The sequence below is a fragment of the Vombatus ursinus genome, unplaced genomic scaffold (genome assembly GCF_900497805.2).
Source record: "Vombatus ursinus unplaced genomic scaffold, bare-nosed wombat genome assembly UNPS02000749.1, whole genome shotgun sequence".
Lineage (NCBI taxonomy): Eukaryota > Metazoa > Chordata > Mammalia > Diprotodontia > Vombatidae > Vombatus > Vombatus ursinus.
Genome location: NW_020940527.1, coordinates 27542103 through 27565792, shown reverse-complemented (window position 1 = coordinate 27565792; position 23690 = coordinate 27542103). Strand labels below are relative to the sequence as shown.

At 37.2% G+C, this 23690-nt stretch overlaps 1 protein-coding gene across 1 annotated transcript in view; it reads left to right on the top strand.

The window, feature by feature from the left end:
* Nucleotides 1-23690, top strand: part of CC2D2B (coiled-coil and C2 domain containing 2B) — a 128010-nt gene that overhangs the window by 16727 nt on the left and 87593 nt on the right. The window contains 5 exon segments of the mRNA XM_027858110.1: nt 9946-10060; nt 12012-12207; nt 15724-15860; nt 16003-16131; nt 17181-17390. Coding sequence (XP_027713911.1) covers nt 9946-10060; nt 12012-12207; nt 15724-15860; nt 16003-16131; nt 17181-17390 — 787 coding nt within the window.

Genomic DNA, 23690 nt, shown 5'->3' with positions numbered 1-23690 from the left:
GAGTTGGTTCCATCTTCTAATGCAGCCTTAACTAACCCTAATGAGAGGTTGGATATCACATTACTCCCAGTCTGCCTACACAACTCTATCAACACTGATATCCAAGTTCTGAGTTGTGCTGTCTTCTCTGAAGAGTGCACTTCTGGTCTGTCTTTGCCTACACCGTGACCTGTTTGGGGCTAGTTTTGTCTCCTCTTGTTTTTATGACAGACCAGGATTGGGATCTGGCTTCAAGCATCCGATTATTGGAACTGGAATAAGTTTGTTATGACCCTGTTGGGATTATTGTCTGCTTTCAGGGCCTCTTCCATTTGAGCCAGCTTCCCTCCTTTCCTGGGTCAAAAGCTAGAGGAGGCAGCTTTTGGAATTCATACTGGTTTCCTCAGTGTGACCCTTTCCCTGCCTTTTCTCCTTTCAGTTTTACCTGAACTGACTCTGCCTTTCTTAGGTCAGCCCTTCTACCCACTTCTACCAGCTTCTGGTTATCCTTTGGTGTGGATCTAGATCAGATGGAGGAGCTTACTTATGTTTCCTTTTGGTTTTCTACATCATTGGTCTTTCTGGGGCCATTTTTAGCATTTCCTAGAGTTTAACATGGGAGAGCTGGACTTTTCTATACACTTTTATAATGCTATCTTAACCAGAACTTAAATTCTGTCTTAACTTGGATATCTTTCAACAACTTGTCAAGCAGCCATAGGTAATTAATTGCCTTATGAATTTCAGTCCAATACCATTCATAAAAGGATCTTCAATACAAACTTACCTACATACTTGCCCAGTAAAAATATGCTATGAGCTCTTACCTAACTTATAAGGTTTCATTTGAAATTTTAAAATCTAAATATCATTGTGGACTGAAGGCTTCATGGAGGTCATGAAATTTGAGCTAGGCAATGAACACATTTGAATATTAATTTTCATGTCCATAAGACAGAGACCAGGCCTGTATAACTATCCTTGTGCTCAGCATTACATGCAGTTAGATAGTTAATAATATTTTTCCACTGCTGATTGATTATATTAATTTTGTGGTAGAGTTGGCAACAGGAGAAAACCAAAATATAATTGAAGCCCTGCGAGGCAAAGTAAGAGAAAAGCTGAAAAATGCAAAGGTAATATATTTTTATATTTTAACTTCTTAAATGAGACACAAAACAGTCAGGTTTGTTTTTTTTTTTTTGAGATCTCAGGTCCTTTAGCACTAGTGAGTTCCAGACCCTTCCCCAGCCTTTCCCCTTTCACTCTTATATTGTAAATTCCTCAAGAAAGCCTGTGTCCTCTCTGTTGTAGCCTAATACTTAGCACAGTACTGTCTTTGAACATATAAATTCAATTCAATAAATATTCCTTAAGCGACCAATTTGTGTAAGGCAGTGTCTTAAGCATTAGAGATACAAAGACAAAAATAAGAGTCTTTGCCCTCAAGGAGCCTATATTCTCTTGAGGTAAGAAATATACTATGTAGGTGAATAAGTAAGTACAAAGACAATTTGAAGGTATAGAGAGTAACAGGAACTGGGGAAATAAGGGAAAGTTTCATTGAGGATATGGAAGTAGAGATAAGCCTTGGAAGAAAGTAGGAATTTTGTTAGGTAGAAATGCAGAAAGAATTAATTCTAGAAATGGGAGATAGTTTTGTGAATATAAAAAGGGAATGTTGCATTAAGGGAATTATTAGAAGCAGTGGGGAGCCCCTCGAGGTTTTTAATCAGGACAGAGATGTGGTCAGATAGTGCCTTCGGAAGGTTATTTTAGCAACTATATGGAGGATGGATTAGAGGAGGAAGAGATTGGAAACCAGGAGACCAACTAGCAGGCAATTTCATTAGTGTAGGCTATAAGTGATAAAGGCATGAACTAGGATGGTGTCCATATAGAGATACAGAGATGGATGTAAAAAATGTGGAGGGGGTCAACAACACTTGGAAATTGATTGGGTGGGCAGAGGCTATAGAGGAGAGGGCAGAGCCAGGATGATTCCAAGGTTACAAATCTGAGTTACAAGACAGATAATGGCACCCTCAACAGAAAAAAAGGTAAGTTCAGGGAAGGGACAGATATAGGGGAGAGAAATAATGAATTCTATTTTGAATGTGCTGAGTTTGAGATGTTAAGACCACTAGGTAGAAATGACCAGCAATAATAGCTAATATTTCAGTAGTGCTAATAGTTAATATGCAAGCATTGTGCTAAACACTTTACAACTATTATCTCATTTGATCCTCATAATACATACACATACATATATACATATATACACATATATGTATACATATGTACATATCATCTTCAATCCAAAGAAATCAAAGTGTTTTCGCATATACTATGTGATTTCTTTTCCTTTCATAATGCATGTATGATGAGAAAACAGTGAAACCTAGTGAACTTAAGTGACTTGGACAGAGGTACAGATCTTATGAGGGAAAATATTAAGCTGTGTTAAATGCTATATAGAATCTTTCATTTTACATTTTTAGTTGGAAAGGTTAATGAATACAATTAAGTCTATTATATGGAGATTATGTCTTAATATCACGTATATTATGTTTTAGATTGTTCAAGTTGAAAAGTCTTCAAAAAAGGAACCTGTTGATATTAAGATACAGCATGTGACTAAGGTGAAATTTTTTTTATAAATGTAAACAACTAAGTTGTTAACATAACATATACTATAGTGGATATATGAAGTATCTGTCATTCTTTGATCCTTGGTAAACCATATTTTTGCTTGAAATTAAATAATTGATGTGTTTCCAAAATATTACTAAACAGTAATATGCTCATTTTGATGTTTTATGTGAAAAGAGTGACAAATTATTTTTAACTACTTAAGTTACACTTGAGATTCATGATTTAGTTGATATTGGTACTACTGCCAAGGTTACAGGTTGCAGCCTATCCATGGTTTCCCATCTTGTGTGACTCTTATCCATGTTCTCCCTTAAATCTTTCATAAGAAGGTCATCCACTGAACTAAGGACCTGGAGGATAAACAGGGTTTTTGCTACATAATTGGTCTACTTCCTTTTCATTTTTGTCATCTAGAGTTCTTTGCTACTATACTGTAATCTATTCATATTCTTTAGATGATCCTCAACTTCTCCAAGGAATCCCTCTTTGATTTAGTCTCTGGGTTGGATGTCCTCTATCACTATGGTGAGCGCAGGCTTCCTTGTTTGATGCCTCATTTGACATTAATAATCAGAGGATCATGGAGCAAAACTACTGCTACTGTTAAATCTTTCCAAGAATCTCATACAATTATGACATATTCATGTGAGCTAACTTCTTGTTAGAGGGGAACTTTCAAGGTAGTGTTTTGCTCTACTGAATCAAATGTATTTTTGTAGTCAACAAACAATATGCCTAATGGCAACTTGCTTTCGTGACGCCTTTTAGTCAGCTTTGTGACTGTAAAGATGAAGTGTATAAAAACTTGCCTGTTCTCTTCCTCAGTCTTCGTCAAGGATGCTCTTGTTATATGTGTCAATTACTGTCTTAAAAAATTTGTAGAGATGGGGAAGTAGACATGTGGGTCTGCTGTTATTGATATTCTTTCAGTCTCCTTTTTGTGAGGTAATTATAAGGTCCAATATATATTTTTTGAGACTTTAGTTCCCTTACTTCTTCCTGATACCTTGCAAACCAGTCCTGGAGTGCCTTCAGAATTTTGTCTTTTCCATCACTGACCCCCTGTATGTGTACTTGGTCTTGTTTAGCATTATTTCTATCTTTGTTTTGTTTAGTGCCATATTTACATTCTCATATCATGCATGTCTGGGATTATAATATTAAGAGTCCAAATGTGATGGCTCTTCTGTCATTAAAAAGAGTTTGTTTAAAAAAAATCTTCATATAACTTCCCTAATTTTGATACTTGTGTTCCTTCCAGTTTAATTTTAAATGCCCTTGGGATGACTTTGTTTAGTTAGATCTCTTAACTAAACTTTATTTAAACACATTTTCTCCTCTACTGCTTCTTGATCTTTTATGTGTAAAGATGGGGATAACCCTAGACAATTAACTCACCTGACTTAAAGTGAACTAACAAATTGTTACACTCTGATACCTCAACCAGATAAGAACATATCTCCATTGTTCGCACTGTGTGAACTCTCCCTAGGAGTGACAAGAAGCCTGGCTGAAAGATTTGATCATGTCCTGTATGTCTTCTGTAAAATAAAAGACCAGTTCAGACCCTGGAGATTAGAATATCTGTTTGGGGAGAGAAGAGAGAACAAAATTCCTGAGAAGGAATCCTTTGGTGAGGAGTTCGGGGTGGGAGAGGAGGGGAGAAGGTGGAATGGAAGGGGGACTAGAGTACCTCAGCCTCAACCCTATAAGCCTTGAAGGGGTAAGAGGATTTGGACTTTCTGTCTTTCCAATGACACATTAGTGGCTTTCCTGGGAGAGTTGATTGTAGTGCCTGCATAGGAGCCAAGAGCAGACTGGGCACAGATTCAAAGATCTACAAAAAGCCCAACAGAAGAGCTATGCCCCATGCCTAAGGAGAGCATCTTGAGAACTTCAGTAAAGGACTTCCAAGACCTGTGAGTTGCCAACTCCTTTGACACATGTGCTTTCTAAGCTCAAGGCTAAAAATATCTGTTAATAATCATAACTTTAAGTTTATGGAATCTTTATCCTCAGAGACCTTCAAAAAGAGGACAGACTAAAGGCTATCACAAGTCACCAGTACATGAAGGTAGAAGAAACCATCTTAGTTTTCATTAAACAGTATGCTCAAAGACCTACCTCAAATTGTAAATAGATTGATTTCAGTCTTACTTGGAGATATATTTGGTTTATAGTCTGACCACAAATACCCCATTACTTGGAAGAGCCAAAGGAAGAAAATACAAGTTGTAGCTCAGGGGAATCAGGCCTAAGTTGGCAATGGCTAAATGGGCCTGGCATCTTGTCAAAGGGCCTTCCTTGTATTATAGGCTACCTGGACAGTTGCCTGGTAGACATCTCATTAAGTCAGCGTATAGGAAGAAATGGAAGAATTACCCCTTGTGCGGGCCTCTATATCAGACCTTTCTGAGGCTGTCAGCCAACACAGAACTTAGGCTAAATTGTTCCTGCCTATAAACATTCCATCATCCTGGGACTGGGTGCTCTCTGTCCCAGCCCTTGGGGACTACAGTGTCTGATGCAGGAGGCATGGCCTACGACTGATAGGGATAGTTCAGCAGTGAAGCATCAAGGAAAGCCAAAAGGAATGCAGGAAAAAGCTTCCTCATGACTTGCACCAATTAAACAAAAATATGAGCACGCACCTCCACAAGGTCCTTCTCCAATGCCTCGTTATGATGTGGAGTTGACTTTCTGAGGCTTTTTGAGTCCTGTGCCTGGAGAGACAACAGTCATTCAGCTAGTAAACACCTCCTATGTAGCAGGCACTGTGCTAAGTGCTAGGTTTACAAAGAAAGGGAGAGCACAAACTCTGCTAAGTTCTACCACCTTGGAAAGGCTTTGAATACAGTGTTGACAGCAGGCTACATCTATTTTCTGAGGACCAGTCTAGCTAAGTACAGTGAAATTCACTGCCAGCACACTGGCCACTTGGTGATGAATTCTTTGTCTATGACACCTGTTGGCAATATTGCCTCATAAAACAGTGAGAATCAGTGGAGGAAAAAACACTTTTAAAGAACCCTTACTGGGATACTCAATTTTAAAGTCATCTCTATAGCATTTAAGGAAGAAACTGGAAAAAGGACAACAAAGAAAAGGGAGGAAGGAAAGTATTTGTAAAGATTTTTATAACAAACTTTACACAATCAGTGATGATGGAGCCACCATATTTGGACCATAATGTCATAGTCTCCAGAAAAGATATGTCAATTAAGAAAGCAAGATGTGGAAAGCAGCTGGTCTATGCCAGAGGTAACTCCATTTGGGGGACATTGAGGGATTGATTTCAGAGGTATCAGAAAGAGAGATGGATACCAGGACCTCAGACATTTTGAAAAAGAGACAGCGAATATTAATAACTACTTACCCTTATGTCTATTGTCTCTTCTCTACAAAATTTTATGAGAATTTTATGAGAATAATTTACACATGCATTAAGGGCATGAGGCAGGCTTTTACAAATGATATTCTATGACAACTCACATTTATAGTCACATGATTTATTGAAGGGTAGAAAGAATACAGGGCACTGTGCTAGGCACTAAGTATACTAGAATAAAAAAAAGCAAACATTCGCCGCTCTCTTAGAGCTTGTACTCTTGTGGAGACAAAAAATACACATATAAGCACATACTGAATATATTCAACAGATGCCAGGTAGTTCATGGACAGAGGGCACTGGTATTTGGAAGAATCAGAAAACAAGCTTCATGTAGAAGGTAATGCTTGAGCAGTCTTGAAGAAAGCTAGGTATTTTATAAGTTAGAGGTGAGATAGGGGACATATTCTAGGTTTAAGGAACAGCCAGTGGAGAAGCTATGCGTGCTGTGCATGAGGAACAGTAAGCTTGGTTAGATCATAGGGTATGGGAAGGAGAGGAATGTAGAATTGCGGCTGTAGCTTGAGGTCCAGCTTGTGAAGGACTTTAAAAACCACACAGAGAAGTTTCTATTTTCTAACAGAGGCAATAGGTATTTCTGGAGTTTATTGAGTAGGGGACTGACACGGTAAGACCTGTGCTTAAGAAAAATCACTTTGGAAGCTGTGTGGATATTGGATTAGAATGGAAAGAGACTTGAGGCAGCAGCCCAATGTGCTATTCCTTGCAGCAAAGGTTAAAAAAGAAAAAAAAATAGGTGAAGCAAACCAGTCAATGCATCAGTTGTGTCTGACAGTACATGCCCTGCTCTGCATCCACAGTACTCCATTTCTGCAAAGATGGGAAGCTGGTACATTTCCTCAATTCTTATCCAGAGCCAAGCTTGGTCATTATAATTACATATTAGTTCTATACCATGAAGTGGAAGGTCATCTCAGAGGGAAGGAACTAGGAAGTCCTGCAGAATGGGGGATTCAAGCTGAGTTCTGAAAGAAGTCAGGAGCCTGAGGTGAGGGGGGATGATAGCACTCCAGGTATTCACAACCAGTGAAAAACATGGGGGTGAAAGAAGGAATGTCATGTGGGAGTAGCGACAAAAAGATGAGTGTGATGCATCCTAGAGTACACAGATAGTAGGAAAGTTCGGGAAGACTAGCTGTGTAGGCAGGTGTCAGGTTGTGAAAGGCTTCAAATGTGACATCCTGGAAATTGTAGGGAACCACTGGAGATTGGGTAGGGGGTGACATGGTCAGATCTGCACTTTAGGAAGCACTTTGGCAGCTGAGTGAAAAATGGATTGCAGCAGGGAGAAACTTGAGATAGAAGACCAATTAGAAGTTACTGAAGTTATCCAGGTGCCAGGTAACAAGGGACTATACCAGGGTAGTAGCTCTGTGAGTGGAGAGAAGGTGATGTCTGTGAGAGAGGTTACTAGACTAGACTTGACAACTAATTGGATATGTGGGGTGAATATGAGTAAGGAGTCGAGGATGAGGTTGTAATAATAATAATGATGGTAGCTAACATTTATTTAGTGCTTACTATGTGCCAGGCACTTTATCATTATTATCTCATTTGATCCTCACAACAACCCTGGGAGTAAGTTCTGTTATCTTCATTTTAGAGATGAGAAAACTGAGGCGAACACAGCTAGTGTCTGAGGCGGGATTTAAACTCAGGTCTTCTTGACTACAGGCCCAGCACTCTATCTACTGCACCACTTAGTTGCAAGCTTGGGTGACTGGAAGGATGGTACTGTCGTCCACAATAATATTAGAAGCTGGGAAGAGGAAAGGATTTGGGGGGGAAAGATGAATTTTGTTTCAAACATGATGTGTTTGAGATGTCTATTGAACATCCAAATGAGACGAAGCAGTTAGTGGTGTGAGACTAGAACTTAGGAGAGAGGATTAGGGCTGGATATGTAGATTTAGGAATCAACTTCATAGAGATGATAATTGAAGTCATGGGAACTAATAAGATTACCAGGTGATGGGGGCAGCTAGGTGGCACAATGGATAAAGCTCCAGTCTTGGAATCAGGAGGACCTGAGTTCAAATCCAACCTCAGACACTTGACATTAATAGCTACTAGCTGTGTGACCCTGGGCAAGTCACTTAACCTCAATTTCCTCATTCAAAAAAAAAAAGATTACCAGGTGATAGATTATAATAGAATGTAGAGAAAAAAGAGAAGAGGGCCCAGGACAGAGCCTTGAAGGACGTCCATAGTTGGTGAGCGTAACCTAAATGAAGATCCAACAAAGGAGAGAGGTCTTTTGAGGTCAGACATGTGGAAGAACAACCAGGAGAGAGCAGTGTCATGAAAACCTAAAGAGGAGAGAGTATCTAGTTAGCAAGGTTTATACTATAGTCATCCTCATCTCTTTACTCTCATTTATCCCACCTATTCAAACAAAAAATTTTTGGCATTTTGGCAAAATTCATGCCAAATCTTATAGTTCCTGTCAACAGTTCTTGGATATGCCCTCTTCTTTTCATTTACACAACTATCAGGTGGGTAGATAGAGCGCCAGGCCTGGAGTCAGGAAGAACTGAATTCAAACCTGTTCTTAGACACTTGCTAGCTGTGTCAAGTCACTTAACCTCTGTTTGCCTTGGTTTCTGTAAAATGGAGATAATTACCTACCTTCCAGGGTTGTTATATGGATCAAATCAAATAATTGTAAAGCACTTAGCACAGAACCTGGCACATAGTAAGCATTATATAAATGTTAGGTATTATCACTATTATTTTTTTGGCTAGGCAATGGGGTTAAGTGACTTGCCCAGGGTCACACAGCTAGTAAGTGTTATGTGTCCGAGGCTGGATTTGAACTCAGGTCCTCCTGAATCCAGAGCCGGTACTCTATCCACTGTGCCACCTAGCTGCCCCATCACTATTATTGTTACCACTCTAGCTCATACCGTCATCACCTCTCATTTCGACTATTACAACAGCTTCCTCGTGGGTCTTCCAGCTTTGTCTGTTCCCACTCCAATCCATTTTCTCAGCTCCCAAAATGATTTTTCTAAAATGAAGGTCTGACCATGGCACTAGTGGTTCCCTGTTGCTTCTAATGTCAAATATAAATTCTGCTGTCATTTTAAGCTCTTCACAACTAGCCTCATCCTCCCTTTCCATCCTTCTTACACATTACTCTCCTTCATACACTCTACATTCAAGCCATACCAGTCTTTTTGCTGTTTTATACACACAGCTCTCCCTTTCTCATCTTCATGCTGTTGTACTGGCTGTCTCTAGTATGTTTTCCCACCTCATCTCCACCTCTTTATTCAAGGCTCAGCTCAAGTTCCTTTTTCTGTGTGAGGCCTTCCTTTCCTGGTTTCTGCCAGCTGTTAGCACTTCCCCCTTCAAGGTTACCTAATATCTACTTTATATGGGCTTTGTATGGATTGATAGGTGTGTTTTGGATATGCCTCAGTCTCCCATGATAGAAATCCCTTCGTTGAGGACAGGGACTGTTGCACTTTTATCTTTGTGTCCTCAGTGCCTACTAAAGTTCACAAATGAGTGTCTGCTTTCTTGGCCTCCATACTCTCTCAGCCTTCATGCCTTTGTTTCTAGTGCTCAGAAAGCTCTCCTCTCTCCAGTGTCCTCACACCTGTTCAAAATCCTACCCATCCTCTAAATTCAGTTCAAATGGCACCTTCTTTACACAACCTTCCCATCTCTTCCCCCTCTTCCATCTTAGATTTTTGCCCTTCTCTTTTACACTTAAATATTGTTTTCTGCTAAAGCTATTTGCATATTTGATCACCTAACTAGACTGTAAGCTTCATGACAGTAGAGACCACATCTTATCTCATCTTTATATCTTTCCCAGCCCAGTCACATAAGAGGCACTTAAAGACTTACTGAGTAAATGTTGATGAATGAATTTGCTTTAATATTGCATTCAGGTTATTTTACTTTAATCCACAGCAAGAAGTCTTACCAGATGAAGGTCTTACATTTTTTATTATGAGTGGTGAAGAATGCTCAGATTTCCAGGGTTTGAACCAAACTATAGACCAGGTTAAGTATTTTATTTTTACAAGAAAATTTACTTTAATATTTCAGGAGAAATTGAGAAATATGATGGAAGAGAACCAATTTTTGTTATTAAATTTTGTCCTCTTATTTGTCTCTGGGAAATTGTTAGTAAGGAATTTTCTGGGGAGTGGAGCAAAGCAAAATATTTTTTATCCTTTGCCAGTTACCCAGTTTTTGCCAGTTGGTTTATGCAATGATGAATGACTGGGTGAATCTTACTGTTGTTGTCCTTATTGCATCGCAACAGCTCCCTTACCCCATACATTGTCTAGGAAAAAGCATTCTATTATCTTTTCTTCCCTCTTAATTTATGTTAAAGAAGTTGAAACACAGATTGTTGAGGGAAACTTTTCCATAAAAGGGAATAAAAAATAACTTCTAGAAAGGTACCGAAGCATACTATAGTGACATTGATTTGGGATATATTACTAATGAAACTTTAGAGATAACCTTAACAAAGATTGCTTAAAATGTGCAGGTAGGAAACGAAATACATTTAAATTACTAATGATAGAGATGAAGACTATATGTTTATAAAATAAGTTCCTAGAAAATATATTTGCAGCTGGCTAGATTTAGAGTCAGAGGGCCTGGGTTAAATCTTCTCTCTGCCATTTATTATTTGTGTGAACTTTCTTTCTCTAGTTGTCAGTTTCCTTATCCATAAAATGAGAAAGTTGGACCATATGACTTCCAAAGTCCTTTTCCAGCTCTAAATTATCATCCTTTGATTCCTTTGGTGATTTGAATGCCAAATACTTAGACTTGAGCCCAGAACTCTCTGTTCCTTAAGATCCACCTTCACAGAATCTTGGAGTTGGAAGAACCTCAGAGGGCATTTCTCTACCACAAATCTGATATAGTAGAGTAAAACAACTTTCTTCAGGCAAGATTTACTCAAAACAAAGCAAAACCAAAAAAGAGCTGGACAAGCTGGGTGATGCCTCTTCTTTATGAAAAAATTCCCAACTCTTAGAGGATAGAAGTTATACACACACAGAGATATACACATATATAATGTATGTGTATGTATATATTACATTTATACAATGTATGTGTATATATTACACATATGTGTATATATACTTTATATGTAATCACATGTATATCGTGTACATGTATAGACTTATACATATACATGTATATGTATATGAATGTGTATAACAAAAACATTATGTGGAGAGGGGATAACTTTTAGATCCAGGCTTTTCCACAGTATCTGAATATAATAATATAAAACACAATTACTGAGACACTAGCATGAATTAAAGGTTACTTAAGAGTCACTTAGATTAGACTGGCTTTACTGTCTGGACGTTTTCCTATTTATGGGAGTATACAATTTTTAGGAAAAAAGGGAATGAGAATATAGAGTTACATGCTACCTTGCTTCAAGCAAAGGGAAAGAGACAATTTAAAAATGGAAATAGCTCAGCTGGCCTTTACACCAGAAAGTGGTCGTCTGGCTTTTGCTCAAAGACCACAGGTGAGGGGGAGCCATTACCTCCTGACTTGTCCATTTCTACTTTTGGATAGCTCAAGTCATTAGAAAGATTTTCCTCCTGTTTACCCTAAAATTCTCCATTTTCAATAGCCAGTTAATGATCCCAGATCTCATTTGCATTGAGCTTTGATAGGCTGGAATTCAGCAGATGAAAGGTGAAAAGACATTTTGTGTTTAGGGAAGGGGAAGATCAAAGTTATAGAAATACAAGAGCATCAGACACATTTGAAAGACCATCAGAATAGAACAGTGTAGATGGAGTCCAGAGTTTGTGACATAGAATAATACGAAATGACATCCCATTGTGCAGGGTCTCAAATGTCAGGCAAAGGAATTTGAACTTGGTAAGTAATAGAAAACCTACTTTTCCTGACTATACTTCATTTGGCAAAAGCATATAGAACTTATTTTCTACTTGGCATTGAACAGAGATCAAAAAATGATAGTTATGACAAACATGCTACATTACGTAATTTACAAAACTTTGCGGATATGGATGAAGAAAAAATTATGGAAGAAGTAATTTTTCCAGATTTACTTGAAATAACATGTTCTGAATATGAGGATGATCAAATACGGATTGAAAAAGAGCAGGAATACATTTTTGTGCCAAGCAGTTCTCCAGGTACTTTGTTTTTCAAATAAAATATTAATGTAATTAATAGATCAAGATTGCTTTGTATGCTGTATTAAGTTCCATGGTTAAAAAAATCATAGTGGAAATGAAATTATATGAAGGTTTTAAAAGGGTTTTTTTGTGAAATCCTTTTAGGATAATTTTGGAGACAAATCACATTTCCATTTTATGAATATGCTTTTCTATTTGTATGTGATATTTTTGGACCATGTATGATTTTCTGAAGAGGTCTACCTTTCCATTATTGTATCAGAGCCAGACTAGTTCTGCCTACTTGATGAAGAAATAGCTTTGTTTTAAAGGTATACTATGATGTCCCCTGCACCATTACACAGGAATGAAAGGATAATTCAGTCAACCAAGTAGCTTTTTTTTAAAGCACCTGCTATGTGCCAGGCACTATGCTAAGCTCTGGAGATACAACGAAAAGCAAAAACAAAACAAAACAAAACAGCAAAAACAACAACAAAAATTAAACTAGTCCCTGTGCTTAAGAAGCTTAGTTTCTTGAAGGAGATAACATGCTAATGACTATATACAAACAGGATATATACAAATAAAATGGAGATAATCTTAGAGAGAAGGCACTGAAATTAAGGAGAACTGGAAAAGAATTCTTGCAAGAGGTAAGACTTTGAAGGAAACCAGGGAAGCTAGGTAACAGAGATGAAGAGGAAGAACCTTCAAGGCATGAAGGAGAACCAGTGAAAATGTTCAGTTGGGAGTTGGAGTGTCTTGTGGGAAGAACAACAAGGAGGCTGGTGTCACTGGATTGCAGAGTACATAGAGGGGAGTAAGGTGTAAGAAGATAGGAAAGGTAGGAAGGAGATAGATTATGAAGTACTTTAAAAGTCAAATAGAGAATTTTATATTTCATCCTGGAGGTAATAGGAAGCTACTGCAGTTTATTAAATGGGAGTGGGGGTATATGTGATATGGTTTGTGTTGTAGGAAGATCAATTTGACAGTTTACTGAAGGAGATTAGGTGGACCAATCAGCAGGCTATTGCAGTAGTCCAGGGAGGGGGAGTAAGAAGGCTTGCACCTGAGTGGTTCTATTGTCAGAGAGAAAAAGGGACATAGACAAGAGATGTTACAAAGGTAAAATTGTCAGGATTTAGCTGATGTAGGGGTCAGGGTAAGAGAGAGCAAAAAGTTGAGGATGACACCAAGTTCACAAGCCTGAGTAACATAGAGAAGTTAGGAAGAGAGGAGAGTTTGCCAGGGAAAGATACTAGTTCAGTTTTGGACATGTGGAGTTTAGGATGTCTATGGAACATCCAGTTGCAGATGTCAAAAAGGTAGCTGGAGATGCAAGCCTTAAAGGTTGAGAGAGAGGTTGGAGCTGGACTGGTAGATCTGAGAGTCATCTGCACATGGTGCACTGAAATTGTGGGAGCTGATGAGATAAGCAAATGGAATAGTGTAGAAGGAAAAGAGAACAGGACGCAGGACTGAGCCCTGAGGGACTCCCCCTGTTAGCATGATAAGGATGAAGATCCCAGAAGGAAGACAGAGAAGGAGTGGTCACACAGGTAGGAAGAGAGCCAGGAGAGAGCAGTGTCACAAAAACCTAGAGAGAAGAGAGTATCAAGTTGAAGGGAAGTGATCAACAATGTCAAATGCAGAGAGATCAAGAAGGATGAGGATTGAGAAAAAGCCATTAGATTTGTCAGTTAAGAGTCATTAGTAACTTTGGAGAAAGCAGTTTTAGTTGCATTTTGAGGTTGGAAGCCAGATTATAGAGAATTAATGAGAGAATGAGAGGAAAAGTAGGGGCACCTACTGTAGATGGCCTCCTCCAGGAGTTTAGTGACAAAAGGGAGGAAGGAAACAGAATAAAAGCTAGTGGGGTTATTGAGTAATAAGGCAGACTCTTAAGTTATATCAGTTCTACAAAAGCATGGCTAACATGAATGTATAATTATCTGCCATGATCCATTTAGTAGAAGCACAAATAATCCCAAAGGATATTGGACTATATTTGGTTTTGAAATGTATGTTTGTATACATAATTGATATAGATGGGTTTGATGTCTTAAAAAGTCACTGAATCCAAACTACGATTATTTACATATAAAAGCAACCAAATATCTTGAAAGTATAACAGCAATGGAATTAATGATTCAGTGATCATGAAGACAGGAAGTCTTGTTTCAGTTTCTGAATATACATATTTTTCATTATTGTTAAGTATATCTTGTTCATTTTCTTTTTTCTCAGACCTATACTCCAGACTTGCTGTTTTTTTGGCTCCTGACTGAAGCTGATTTACTGTTTATCTGGTTTGGGTTTTGGACCAGACTTGTGCCTTTCCTTGGTGAAAGGCAGCAGTTTTCAGAGTATGGTCTGGGGACCTCTAGGGGTCCACAAAACCTTTTCAGGGGATCCATGAAGTCAAAACTATTTTCATAATAATATAAAGATATTTTAACTTCTGATATGGTGAATATCAGTAGATATCACCCAAGTAAACATAAAAGTTCTTGGAGGGGCCCTCAGTAATTTTTAATAATGTAAAGGGATCCTAGGGGCAGCTAGGTGGTGCAGTGGATAGAGCTCCGGCCTCAGAAGAGTTCAAATTCGACCTCAGACACTTGACACTTAACTAGCTGTGTGACCCTGGGCAAGTCACTTAACCCTGATTGCCTCACCAAAAAAAAAAATTGTAAAGGGGTCCTGAGACCAAAAAGTATGAGATCTGGTATAGGGAATTCTCTGTAAGGAAACTTTTTCTATCAGTGAAGACTAATACCTGCTGTCCAGTTTGATGTCTTAGAGAGTTGCCAGGGTAGTGAGAGGTGATGGGACTTGTCTAGGGTCTCAGGAGTATATTTGAAAGGTGGGATTTGAATCCAAGTCTTCTTGACTCATATACCTGCTCTTATTTCTCTGTGTTACACGCTCCTCAATGATTTATCATTAAGATGATGAGAATGAAAATTCAGTGCAACTCCCCCAATCCATATTACAATTATTACAAATTAATGGCTATAAAAATATAATTTATGTACTAAGAGCTTATGCTTAATGAGCACCATGACCAAACAAATTGATCAGAGCCTAGGAAGGTAGGACACCAAATAAAGTGTTTTCATCACGTGTAAAGATCCTCCCTAAAATTTTTTTTATTTATCCTGCAAGAATAAAAATTTATTTTTGCTTGTCTTAAGATTTTTGACCAAAATGTTTGAGCTGGCAGCCCTATGCAAACAAAATCCTCGATTCAGGAAGATCTAGAAAGTTGTCAGCTTCCCCTGTGTGCCATTTAGAATTCTTCTCTGCTTTTCACAGGCATCCTGAACAGGTGTATGTTTTCTTTCTTTATTCTCCACTCTTCCTGAGTTGTTTTGGTTTAAAAGACTTCTTGCTAGACTTCAGTATTAGAGTAGCTGATGGTTCATTTCCCCTCCCTTACATTTTATCAGTACTGATTTACTATTTTAGGCTGCCAGAAATATATTTAGCGTATCACGTATAGTAATATATAATATGTTGTTTAAGTGATCAACCGAGATAAGCTGCCAAAAAACATGATACCACGTATCTTAGAAGATGAAGGATTTTATATTAAAAAAAAACCAGAAACATATAAAAGGACTTGTAACAAAATGGAAAATCGCCTACTTATACTGGAAGATGTAAGTGTACCAATTAATTAAAATAATTGGAACAGTTGATACTTATATAGTGCTTAAGCATCAAGTTAAAACTTTTTAGTACAATTATGTAAAGTTATTTTAATACAACTTTTTTCATTTTTTTCTGAAATATTTTTAATAGGGAAAATGCTGGTTTGAAGAAAGTGGTGAAATAATTTCATTACCTTCTCCAATTAAGCAGTCATGGAATTTCCGAAAGCTCATTACTGTTGAAACCTTGAATCCAGGATTAAAAACAATTTATAAGAAGGTAATCAACTGAAACATTTTTGTTGTTCTAGAGTTTTTTTCAGTATCTAGTTGTTATTGACGTTTCTTTGGGGTAAATTATGAACTCTTTTAAAATCATCATTGAGGATAATAATATAGGGGACCAATTTGGGTAAGGGTAATATGGGCAAAAGTAGGTGGCAAAATACTCATATATTTCCAAGATCTTAATTTAGTCGGTGGGAGTATTCCTTCTACTGATGCTAGGGCATCTTTTACCTTTAGCTAGTCTGGTCCTTGGTCAACATGCTTACAGTCTGTCAGTGAGTCCATATTTGAAGCTTTACTGGCTTTGTTTTCTGCCAGAGCTTGCACTCACTTGGCCTAGCTGTCAAGAAACCACAATCACTTCCACACCATGCATTGGTGTAGAACTTTAGTGGAGAAGTAAAGACATAGACTTGAAGATCATAAAAATTATCACAATATACAAGAAGTTACTCACCAGATTATTTTTCTTATCCTACTGCTAATGCAGGAAAAGGGAAAAAAGCAGGAAGCTCCAGTTACTTGCCAATAGGACAGTTTCTCCAGAGGTGCCTCATCCCTTGCTGCCTTATAAAGACTTGAACCAGTGCATATGGAATGTAACAGTTGACAGGAATAACCTTTCCATTTTAGAAGGAGTAATATTTCTCTACTACAAATAAAAGTTGGAATCCTAGGCCATTCCACAAAAGCCCTACCATCTCAAAATGTAAGATGAACTTGGTAGTATTGGCATCAGTATTAGAGAATCAGGCCAATTTTTTATATTGTTTATTTGGGAAAATGTGTTTCAGGTTCCAACGTGTGTCTCCACATTGCACTTTGGCAACAGGATTGTGAGAGATTTAGTAGTGATTAAGAGGATACCAATTATTGAAAAAAGGGAAAGAGTGGTTCTTGAAAGTTTATTAGAACCTTACTCTAACCAACTGAAATAATAAGAATTGCCAAATAATTCTACTTTATAAAATTAGTGAAAATCAATTTTAGAAAATTCATTTGACTATGAATGCATGGTAAATATTTTTTTTCTTTCAAAAGGCAGTAAAGTCAGATATAGAAAACTGTTTCAGAAGCAAAATAGAAGGTCAGAGGGAAATATGTCAACTAGATCTCAACATCTCAGTGTTACAGTTCAGCCATCATCCTCTCTTCAATCAAGAACAAGTGCTGTGCTCTAGGCTGCTCCAACTTTATGAATGTTTTCAAAACAGACAACAGCAAAATATACCTCACTTGTTATATGAAAAAGTAAGATCATATTTTTTCTTCATATCACAAAATAATCAACGTTGAAATAGTAAGATGAACTGATTATTAAAAGTCATCTTCTCTTAGGACATGTTCATTTAACTTTATATTTAGTCATTTAAATGAGAGTAGTAATTGATCCAGCCTGTAATGGGGAAATGAAATCAAGGTATAATTGATACAGACTTAGTAATAGTGTAGGGGGGAAAAGTTAGAATAGGATGAAAACAAAATAAGATTAATTAAGCAATTTTCATTACCTGGCTCTCTGTTTATTAGTTTGGTATGGTCTGTACCAGTGGAATTCAGTCTGGTTAATGCAGATATTTTTTCATAGCATTGTGGAATAGGACCAAATGCACCTTAAGTTTCTGATACTGGAGGAAGGTGACTTAGAAATAAATGTGAAGGGACAGAATCACGATGACAGAGTGAGAAGATGCATTAGAATCTAACTCTTCTCCCTTACCTCTTTGACAAAGATCTAGAGAATGCATCAGACTAAATTCTGATTGGGAAAGCCAAATAAGTCACAATAAGTCATTTTTCCAGATCAGGAAGTATTAGACAAACAGAGAGGTCTGTAGACACTGGGGAGGTGTTCTGGCCAGGAGCTTGCATGGCTATGGCAGCAGTGGTGTGGATCACCCAGGAACTGAGAGAGAGTTGAGATAGGGCACCAGAAGGAGACCCCCAAGGGACCCCTGAGCAAGTGCTAGGCACAGGAACAAGTACCATCTGGCAGCTCTGTCACCCACCACCCAGGACTGGGTCACAGATCCAGGGCAGAGAAGAACAGTTATAAGCATTAGCCCTAGATGTGTACTGAATACCCAACAAGTTTCTGAAAGTGCATGTTAGCTGTATAGATTGTCTCTGACGCCAGGAGCAGAGTGCAGAACCCCAGATCAAAGAGGAGCCAGTAGGGCAGTTGCTCTGAACTTGGAAAGCCTCCCAGGGGGCAAATAGTGGCTAAGTCCAAACTTCCAACCAGAAACAAACCAATAGACCCAAACTTAGGTCGGGAACTTGCAGAGCCAGACCAGGAGGGCAGTGAATAGTCCCCTGCCCTGGATCATATCAGTTTGGGCGATTTGAAGATCCTCAGCCAGAGCTGTGAAGGTTGCCGAAGGATGTAAAAAGACAGAAACTCAGGACAAATACCGTCCTCATTCCCCACCAGAAGTGCACAAAGCTCAGCACTAACACAAAGTCCAAAGTTAATAACAGCAAAAAAAAAAAAAACAAACCAACAACAAAAAACACCAAACTATGAAGAGCTATTAGAGAATAACTCAAAAACATCTACAAGTAAAGTCTTAAAGATAAATGCAACTTAGACACAAGTTCAACAAAAATCCTAGAAGAGTTAATTCAAGAGTTAAAGAAGGAGCTGAAATGATTTTAAAAGTCAAAAGAGAACAGTAGAAGAAAGAATGAGAAAAGAGACAAGAATTAGGAGAGAAAGATATGAAAAGAGAATTAACAGCTTGGAGGGAAAAAAAGACACAAAACCTTCTAGAAGAAAATAACTCTTTGAAAATTAAAATTGACCAAATGGAAACTAGTGAATCAAAAGCCTGAAAAAAAAAATATGAAATATCTCAGAAAAAGCAACAGATCCAGAAAATAGATCAAAGATAGATAATATAAGAATTACTGGGCTACCTTAAAGCCATAAACAAAAAAGAGCCTAGACCTCATATTTCGAGAAATCATAAAGCTGTTCAGATATGTTAGAGAAAGAGGACAAAGTAGAAATTGAAAAAAATCCATTAGTTACCTCCTGAAAGATACCCCAAAGTGAAAATTTCTGGAAATATAGCCGAAATGCAGAGCCTCAAAGTCAAGAAAAAAAAATACCACACGCAGTCAGAAAAAATTCAAGTATCAAGAAGCCACAGTCAGGATCACATAAGACTTATGAGCAGCTACCATTTTGAAAGAGCAGAGAACTTGGAATATGATATTACAGAAGGCAAAGATCTCAGGCTTATGACAAAGAATAATCAACCCACCGAAACAGAGTATAATGCTACAGGAGAAAAAAAAATGTACCTTTATTAAGAAAGAGTACTTCCAAGCATTCATGATGAAAGAGACCATAGCCTAGTAGAAAATTTGACGTACAAATATAACACTCAAGAGAAAGATAAAAAGATAAACTTGAATGAGAAATCATAAAGGACTAAAAAAGTTAAACTGTTTCCATCCTAATATTAGGAGATAATACATGTAAATCCTCATCCAGTAAATCCCGTATACCATAGGGGTAGTATAATTAGACAGAGGTCCTGGATTCTATTCTGTTGTAATTAGATGATCTCAAAAGGAGAATAGTATGGTTGGGGAAGGTGAATACTTTGGGAGATTTGGGAAAGAAGAAGAAGAATGGGGAAAATTCTGTCATATAAATGGGGTGTGCCAAAAAGGAATTTATACAAGGAAGGGACAGTGGCAGGGGGAGCAGATGACACTTGAACCTCTTTCTCATTTGAACTGGTTAAATGAGGGAAGCACACACTTATACACACAGATGGGTAATACATCTTACTCATCAGGCAAATAGGAAGGAAAAGTGTTAAGGGAAAAGGAGGAAACGAGGGAAAGTAGGTTAAGGGAATCATTAGTCAGAAGCAAACAGACTCTTAAAGAGGGGGCAGGGCAAAAAGAGAAGGCTAAATATAAGAGAATAATATACAGGGAAATATACAGTTAGCAGGAATAACTATGAATGTGAATGGGATAAACACACCAATAAAACAGAAGAGAATAGTAGAAAGGATAAGAAATTAGAATCCAAGAAACACACTTAAAATAGAAAGTTAGAGTTAAAATAAGGAGCCTTTAAAGAATTGATTAAAAATTAATTGGAAACTAATTAACATAATCCTGAGGAATGGGTGTGTCAAAGAACAAGTCATAGAAGCAATCAATAATTTTGTTAAAAATAGTAACAATAATGAGACAACATATCAAAATTTGTGAAATGCAGACAAAGCAGTACTTAAGGGAAAATTTGTATCTCTAAACTATTTTATCAGTAAAAGAGTGAGCAAGCTAACCATCAAATTGGGGATATAGCTTAAAAAAAACCCAGAAAACGAACAAATTTAAAACCCTCAATGAAATATTAAAATAGAAATCCTGAAAATCAAAGGACAGATTAACGAAACTGAATTTAATAAGTATTAATAAAAATAATGAAAATTGGATTAACAATAAAAGTAGGAACTGATTTTATATTAAAAACAATAAAATAGACAAGGTGTTAGTTAATTTGATTGGGGCAGCTAGGTGGTGCAGTGGCTAGAACTCCAGGCCTGGAATCAGGAAAACCTGAGTTCAAATCTGACCTCAGACACTTCCTAGCTGTGTGACCTTGGGCAAGTCACTTAACTCTGTTTGCCTCAGTTTCCGCAACTATAAAATGGCAAACCACTCCAGTATCTTTACCAAGAAAAGCCCAAATGGGGTCATGAAGCATTGGACATGACTGAAATGACTGAATAGCAATAAAAATTTGATTAAGAGTAAAAAAAATTACCAGTATCAAAAATGAAAAAGGCAAATCTCTTTGTGGTGGCAAGGAAATTGTAGTCCATCAATCAAGGAATGGCTGAGCAAGTTGTGGTGTATGATTGTGATAGAATACTACTGTGCTATAAGAAATGATGAGCTCAGTGATCTTAGAAAAACATGGAAAGACCTCCATGAAATAATGAAGATTGAAATGAGCAGAGTCAAGAGGAAATTTTATATAATAACAGAAGAAGAATTGATAAATAGAAGTTTGTATGGAATAATTTTACACACACACAACATTTACATGAATGAGTGTGTTTGTGTTTAATAGAGAAAGGAAAAAAATTTGCATGACACCTTTATTATATATTTAAAAGGAATAGCAAGTTGTACATAACAAATTTGCAGTTTCATGTGCACTCATAATTTTTATTAGAATACGTTACAGAAATGCTGGTTTTATTCCATAAATTAAAAATGTGAAAAATGCTCAAAATCCTAATAATTAGAAAAATGCTAATTAAAACAAGTCACGAGGTACCATTTCATACCCATCAGATTGACCAAGATGACAAAAAGGTAAAATGATGAATTCTGGAGGGATTGTGGGAAAATAGGTTCATTAATACACTGTTGGAGGAGTTGTGAAGGTGGTCCAACCATCCTGGAAAGCAATTTGGAACTCTGCCCCCAAAGCTGTTAAATTATGAATTCCTGTGACCCAGCAATGTCACTATTAGGTCTATCACCTAAAGAGATCAAAGAAGGAGGGAAAGGATCCATATATACAAAAATATTTATAACAGCTTTTTTTTTTTTTTTAGGTAGCGAAGAATTGGAAAGTGAGGGGTTGTTCATAAGTTGGGGAATGGCTAAAAGAGTTGTAGTATATGAATGTGATGGAATACTATTATGCTGTAAAAAGTGATGGTTTCAGAAAAACAGGGAAGACTTATATAAACTGATGCAAAGTTAAATGAGAAGAGGCAGTAGAATAATTTATACAGTAACAGCAATATTGTTAGAAAAATCACCTTTGAAAGACTTAGTAACTCTTAACACAATGACCAAGCACCTTTCCAAAGGACTCTTGGTGAAACATGTTTTCCACCTCCAGATAGAGCTGATGGACTCAGCAAATTGAAGCATTATTTCCTTCCCTTTCTTCCTTTTTTTTTTTTCCTCCTCTACTTCTTTCTACTACTTTCATATTCTTTGACCATTTGACCTTTCTTCCTTCTTCCTTTCCTTCCTCTCTCTCTCTCTTCTTTTCTTTCTTTCTGACATGACCAATGCTGGAATTTGTTTTGTATGTCTATACATATTTGTAAAGGGTTTTGTTTTTCTTGTCTTCTCAATGGGTGGAGGAGGAATAGAATTAAGAATTGAAAACCAAATTGAATTTAAAAATAAAAAACAACATATGACAAAACTCAATAATAAACAGGATGCAGTTTTTCAGGTGACATAGCTTTGTTAACAGATACCTATTTTGGTCAGATCTGTTCTAAAGTACAAATGATTATACATTTAAGTTGTATATTTCAACAAGCTTAAAATGTCTTAGCTAGAGTGATGTTAACTTTGATTTTTCCTCTATAAGTAGATATGACAAAGACCCTTAGGAATTCAGCATTCATAGGGGTCCTAGACTCTTTGGTAATGTATTCTTATACCAAGAGGGAATAAATGTCTTCTGAATTCCTTGCAGAATTGTTACTAGAAATAAAATTTTCATCTAATCCTTCAAGGTCTGGACTCCTAGAAAAGAACAAGGGAGGGCTTTTCACTGACCATAAACAAAACTCTTTGAATCACCAAAAAGAAATAAAGAAGTGTGAAATTGTTTTTTTTTTTAAATGTTACAGATGAGTTGCTAATCTGATAAAATATAAGTATCTTTAGGAACAGGGACTATTTCATTTTTATCTTTCTATCCCTAGCACCTTTCACAGTACCTGACTCATATTAGTCACTTAATAAATGCTTGTTGATTAGTTGATTAATTGGCCAGCATTTATAAAGGGAGCTTATATACTTCGAATAACCTGTGTAGCTGAAATTTCAATATTTGAATTTTTAAATATTTGATCCAAATGAAAAGACATTTTTATAGTGGAAAGGGCCAGCAATTGATGAAAAAGTTTTAACTTCTATAGGCTTATGTAGAAAGAATGTTGGGAAGGAAATGCCTCTAAAGAAAAATCAAGACATCGGAGGCTACATTCTGAAAATTACAACAGAGTGAAAGACTTAAAGAAATGTAGGTCAAGCATATAAGCTGACTCTCACAGCCTATACCCTAGCTAATAGGTGGGATCCCCAGAGCTTGTCTGCTTCTTCCCACAAGATTCTAAGGCTGAAGAGAGTAGGCTGCTGGTGGCATTTTTTCTTCTTCAGTTGAAAATTATGAAGGATGAAATAGATTTTCTTTGTTAGAGCCTTTTATATGCCCATAGATTTTGTTTGTTTGAGCCTTCTTTAATGTCCATAGATACTTGGGTGTGCTGTGATATTTCGAGGAAGAGGTTGGCATGCATTTCTGGAAGCAGGTTTATCAAGTTTCCATATGGGCCTTTATTGGACAGTTCTCCTTCCACCTCCTCTATGTAGGAAATTTTTAGTTAAGAAGTGCCAGATTCATCAACCATTTTTTAAAATCTTATTTTTATTGATATCTTTTATTTTTACCTCCCCTTCATTTCTGAATGTCCCTCTTTCTCTGCCCCTCCCCCATCTTCCCACCGAACAAGGCATCCCCTTTAACCAAGATTT